Consider the following 6,730-nt stretch of genomic DNA (forward strand, 5'->3'; position numbering starts at 1 on the left):
ATCATATATTACATATATATATATATATAATATTATTATTATGCATATTGATACATATATATAAATATTTATACAAAAAAAGGAATATTCAATAAAAATATATTTTTCATATTATATATATATAAAATAAATATATAAAATAGTTCATATATTAAATACCAAAAGGTTTCCTTCACAAGTATTCCATTATATAAATATATATATATATATGTATATATTCATATTGATACCTATTTTTTATTTATTGTTTATTTTTTTTACGCCTAATATTAAAGGTGTATCAAACACAAAAGATCTCGATACCAATATTGATGATAACTGATAAGGAGAATTTTTAAATGAACAACCCAATTTTTAAATACATAAAAAAAAAAAAAAAAAAAAAAAAAGAGTCAAATATTTAATATATTCATACTTATAAATAAATATAAATATATATATTATTGTTATATTTATAAGTATATCAGTACACTTGATTCTTTTTTTTTTTTTTTTTTTTTTTTTTAAATAGAAAAGTATATCACATAATTAATGATATTATAAAAAGATACAATTATATACACAAATAATTTAATATACATATATTTTTTATAACATATTTGTGACATGTATTTAAAAAAATTATAATATGGTAAGATTTGGTTTTGTTAATGCGAAAAATTGTATGTATATAAAATATAAATAAATAATTAAATACATCAATAAATAAAGGAAAGTAGGTAAAGGTAAAAAGTTTCATAACTTATATAAACAAAAAAAAAAAATAAAAAAAAAAAATAAAAAAATAAAAAAATAAAAAATATTCATATATATATATATATATATATATTTTATATATATATTTTAGGGACGAACTTCCTTTTAACATATATTATATGAACCTATTGTAATTTTCAAGTAGAACATAAAATATGATCACATATATTAACTATATATATATATATATATTTATGTTGTGGAATGTTCTAATTGTTTACATTTTGCTCTTTCTTCTTTTGCTCCCTTATTTTTTTTTGCTCTTTTTTTAATTTTCTTTCGGCAGCAATTTTTTCTCTTTTTAATTTATCTAATTCCTTTTGTAGTAGATCTTCTTTTTTTTTTTTTAACATGGTATTATCAACTAGAGGTACTGTCAAATTAAAAACTGGTAATTCACTTGTTGTATCTTTATCTTTTGTAAAAAATCCGACTCTTTCAAATTGTATTGGATCTCCTACATTAAAACGTGTAGCATAATTTTCTACTAGTCCTTTATATATAATTAATGAGTTTTTATTTATATATTTTCTCCATCCTGCATTTTTAGATTCATCTTCTAATTGTTCATTTTGTATTAATGAATTAGAAGCATATTCATCTTTACCATTACTTTGGTTGTTTGTATTATTTTCAAGATGTATTGTTGATGTGATTTTTTGAATGAGTTCATTGTCTTCGTTTGATTCTGGATTTGGCTTTGTAAATAATTTATCATACATTCTGAATTCTGCTTGATGTGAATTGTTTGCACATAACCAATGGATGGTAGCTTTTACTTTTTTATTATCATCATCAATATTTTGTTGGATGACATTATTTTTTTTGTCATCATTCTTTTTGTCATCATTCTTTTTGTTTTGATTTGTAGAGAGCCCACTTTTACTACTCGGATCATATGTACATCTCAATTCAAGCACCCTACCTTGATCATCCTTAATAACTTCATTACATGTAATACAAAATGCATATCTTAATCTAACGGTTCTATTAGGTGCTAGTCTAAAGAAATTATCTTGTGGTATTTCTTGAAAATCATCTTGATCAATAAAGATTTCTTTTTCAAATTGAATATTTCTAGAACCCATTTGTTCAAATTTTGGATGATTACTAGCAACTAATTTGTGAATATCTAAATAATCAGGAGTATGATTATAATTTGTTATAATTACTTTCAATGGTTTAAGTATTGCAAATAATCTTATTGCTTTTATATCCATATCTTCACGTACACATAATTCAAGGAGATCAAGAGGTATCATATTTTCTCTCTTAGCTATACCCACCTTACTACAAAAATCTTTAATAGCATCTGGACTATAACCTCTTCTTCTCATACCTGATATTGTTGGCATACGTGGATCATCCCAATCATTAACATATTTTTCATTGACCAATGCTAATAATTTTCTTTTACTCATTACCATATATGTTACATTTAAACGAGCAAATTCAATTTGTCGAGTTTTAAAAATATTTAATTTATTTTGGAACCATTCATATAAAGGTCTATGTGTTTCAAATTCTAAAGTACATATAGAATGTGTAATATTTTCAATGGAATCAGATTGGCCATGAGCATAATCATACATTGGATATATAACCCATTTATTTTTTGTTTTAGGATGTGTTTTAAACATAATACGATATAATATTGGATCTCTTAAATTCATATTACCTGATGTCATATCTATTTTTGCTCTTAATACCTTTTCTCCTTCTTTATATAAACCATTTTTCATATTTTCAAATAATTTTAAATTTTCTTCAACACTTCTATTTCTATATGGTGAATCAATTCCTGGTTCTTTTAAAGTTCCACGATTTTTTCGTATTTCTTCAATACTTTGATCATCTACATATGCATCTCCTTGTTTTATTAATATCTTAGCCCATTCATATAATTGTTCAAAATAATTAGAAGCAAAATATAAATGTTCTTTCCAATCATATCCTAACCATTTCACATCTTCTTTTATGGATTCTATATATCTAATTTCTTCTGTAACTGGGTTCGTGTCATCAAAACGTAAATGGGTTCTACCACCATATTTATTTGATAAACCAAAATTTAAACATATACTTTTAGCATGACCTAAATGTAAATATCCATTAGGTTCAGGTGGAAATCTAGTAATGACATGTGTATGTTTTTTATTTTTTAAATCTTCTTCAATAATTTGTTGAATAAAATTAGTATTCGATGTGTTATGTGTATTATCTTCATTTTGGGCATTTCCCTTTTTATGTTTTAATACATCACACATATTATTATTATTATTATTAAACCAGTTATATAAATTTTTATATTGCGTTTCTTCAATGGAGTGAATATTTTGTTTTTTTAAAACACTCAATAATAAAAAGTCTAAGAATCCTGGTTTCTTTTTTTGATTTCCAAAGAAAAATAAGTTCTTCCAGTTAATCATATCTTGTTCGATAACATCAAAGAATTCTTTATTTATTTTTTTATTTGTAAAAATATAATCTTTTAAAAAATCCTTCAATTCTTCTATTTTTAAAATATGAAAATAATCAAAGACATTGCAACTAAAATTGCACCACCTGGTAGTAGAGTAACTACAACGTTGTATATTATTACTATTGATATTATTACTATGGATATTATTACTACTAATATTAATGTTATTATTATTATTATTATTATTATTATTGTTGTTGTTGTTTGTTTGTTTTTTATTATCATTCACGTTAATGGTACCACTTAAAGAATCACAATTTTCATCATGCTCATTTAATTTTAATAATGCCTCACAAGCATTAATTTCATTTAATAATAGTTTTTTATTATCTATAAGTTCTATCAATGTTGCATTCTTTATATTACTATTTTCTCGTATTAATAAGGTGCCTTTGAAGTGAATTTTAAACCAATTATAAAAATTAGAAATAAATAATGTAGAGTCCAGTTTATTCTTTATATATAAATTTTCTGTATTGCGCATTGTAAAAAAAGGTACCAATAAAAAATAAAAAAAAAAAATAAAAAAAATAAAAAAAATATAGCAGTTATTATATATATATATATATTTATTTATTTATTTAAAGAAAACAATTTTGTTGTAATATTTAAAATGATTTTCAAGGATATTTTTTAAGTATAATAATTACATATTCATATAATATGTATTTAGTCTTATGATAAGCATAATAAAAATATAAGTATATTATATATGTATATATTTTTGCTTAATATATTTTTATAGTAATTTATTATTTTTATGAACTTTCAAAAAAAAAAAAAAAAGCCTCATCTAAATGTGGAATGCATAAATGAACATGCTATGTTATATGTTATATGTTATATGTTATATGTTATATGCTATATGTTATATGTTATATGTTATATATTATATATTTTTATTTTTTATATTTTTTATTTTTTGTAAGTGGCACATGTTCACTTTGTTTAGATCATTCCATATGCCAACTTATATAAAAACCTCGACAACATATAATATTGTATAAAAAAAAAAACAAAAAAAATAATAAAACAAAGTATAAGTTGAAAATATAAAATGAAAATATTACAATATATTTATAAATAAATAAAAATATATATATATATATATATATATATATATTTTTATGAAAGAAAAAAAAATTGCGATATTATATAATCATAAAAAATATGTTACCTGATAAATGATACATTTATATAATACAATATCATTTAAATATATTTCTTTTATAATTTTTTTATTTTATTATATAGGACTTATTATAAACAAAAATATTTTATTATATATATATAATATAATATATCGCAGAAGAAATATAATTTTATTTTTATTTTGTATTTTTTCTTTTTATATATTTATATAAATAAAATACATATAAAAAAAAAACCATCATACATATCATATATATATATATATATATGCATAGAAAAATAATTTTTTTTTGACTTTTTTTTTTTAAGTAAAAAAAATTATGCAACCTCCAAAATTAAATAAATAAAACAAAGGAATACACAATTATTAATATATATATATATATAATATTTTTTTTTTTTTTTTTTTTATTCAATAAATATAAATATAAATATATATTTATATATAATATATATAATAACTCATGATATTTTCATAATACAATACAAAAAAATATATACTTATTTTATATATATAAAATATTAAACATATTAAATATATATATATATATATATTATATATATAATATTATTTATATAATACTTATAAAAAATATTATATTTATAGTTTGTTTTTATTGTGACCCTTATGTCACTATTAATAGGGGAGCCTACATTTTCTTCTTTCGAACTTACAAATTTTATATATACGTAACACAACATATATATAAATATATTTATAATATAATTAAATACATATATATTTAAAAATATATGTATTAATTTTTTTTTTCTTTTATTCTTAAAAATTAAATTAGGTTATCTACAATTTATTTGTATTAATGAATATAAAAATAAAAAATATATTAAATATATATATATTTATATATATATATTATATTACATATATATAATATTTTAATAATATCAAAATAAAATAATCCTGGAAAAATATACGACTTATTTATAAATATATAATATATATATAAATATATATTTATATATATATATATATATAATAATTTCTTCTCATATTAATTTAAATTTTTGAGGGTCATATTTTTATATTTTAAGAAAAAAAAAAAAAAAAATAAAGTAAAAAATAAAATAAAAAAATATATACATATTTATATTTTTTTATATGTTTTATTTTAAGAATTAAAAGTTTTTATAAATTGACAAAGAAAAAAAAAAAAAAAAAATTCAAATGTTAAATGTAAAATATTTATTTTTATATATGTTAATAATTTGAAAATTGAAAAGATAATCAATTTTTTATATATAAAATATAAAATATATTATATATATATATATATATATAATATATTGTATGTATTTATAATTTTTTTTTTTTGTAAATATTAATTTTTTTTTTTTATTTAAAATATATATATTTTTATAAATAAAAATGAAAAGAGGAAGAGCAGGAACATTAAAAAATAAAATGAGGATTACATTATCCTTACCAGTTGGAGCCTTAATAAATTGTTGTGATAATAGTGGAGGAAAAAATTTATATATTATAGCTGTGCAGGTAAAAATATATATATATATATATATATATGTATATGTGTATATGTATATATTTATTATATTTTTTATTTTATATTCCTTGTGTATATATAAATATATAAAGTCATATGATGATTACAATGATAGGACTGAAAAAAAATTTCATGTTGATAAATTTAATAGCCGATAATATAAATATGCTGATTCCTTTATATATTTAAAAAAAAAAAAATTAACATTAACATTAACATTAACATTAACATTAACCATTCACATAAGGGAATGTGTAAATAATTATATGTACATATATATATATATATATATATATATATATATATATATACATTTATATTTATATTTATATATTATTTTTATTATTGTGTAGGGTTTTGGGTCTTGTCTCAACAGATTACCAGCCGCCTCCTTAGGTGATATGGTTTTAGCAACAGTAAAAAAAGGAAAACCAGATTTAAGAAAAAAAGTCTTGAATGCAATTATTTGTCGTCAATCTAAAGCTTGGAGAAGACATGAAGGTTATTATATTTATTTTGAAGATAATGCTGGTGTTATTGTAAACCCAAAAGGAGAAATGAAAGGATCAGCTATCACAGGACCTGTTGCTAGAGAATGTGCTGAGTTGTGGCCAAAATTGTCATCAGCAGCTTCTGCAATTGTTTAAGAAAAAAAATAAAAAATAAAAAATAAAAAAATAGAAAAATATATATAAAATATATATATATTATATATTTATGTACATAATTTTTATGTTTCCATTTTTTAATTTATGGTTACATATTTATATATTTTCCTATTCCAAAAAAAGGAAAAAAAAAAAAAAAAAAAAAAAAA

General features: G+C 19.0%; 2 protein-coding genes and 1 non-coding gene across 3 annotated transcripts; 2 read left to right on the forward strand and 1 right to left on the reverse strand.

The window, feature by feature from the left end:
• Positions 1–965: 965 nt before the first annotated feature.
• On the reverse strand, positions 966–3,722 carry PGSY75_0018800 (putative glutamine--tRNA ligase; the record flags this gene model as incomplete). Its single annotated transcript, XM_018783332.1, has 1 exon — positions 966–3,722. The coding sequence occupies one exon, from the start codon at positions 3,720–3,722 to the stop codon at positions 966–968; it is 2,757 nt and encodes a 918-aa protein (XP_018638890.1).
• A 2,055-nt stretch (positions 3,723–5,777) lies between these two features.
• Positions 5,778–6,560, forward strand: PGSY75_0018900 (putative 60S ribosomal protein L23; the record flags this gene model as incomplete). Its single annotated transcript, XM_018783333.1, has 2 exons — positions 5,778–5,903; positions 6,267–6,560. The coding sequence occupies 2 exons, from the start codon at positions 5,778–5,780 to the stop codon at positions 6,558–6,560; spliced, it is 420 nt and encodes a 139-aa protein (XP_018638891.1).
• PGSY75_0019000 lies at positions 5,999–6,089 on the forward strand. The gene has a single exon (XR_001974499.1). It is a non-coding gene; the product is annotated as a small nucleolar RNA snoR18 (small nucleolar RNA).
• Positions 6,561–6,730: the final 170 nt, after the last annotated feature.

This window comes from Plasmodium gaboni, assembly GCF_001602025.1.
Source record: "Plasmodium gaboni strain SY75 chromosome Unknown, whole genome shotgun sequence".
Lineage (NCBI taxonomy): Eukaryota > Apicomplexa > Aconoidasida > Haemosporida > Plasmodiidae > Plasmodium > Plasmodium gaboni.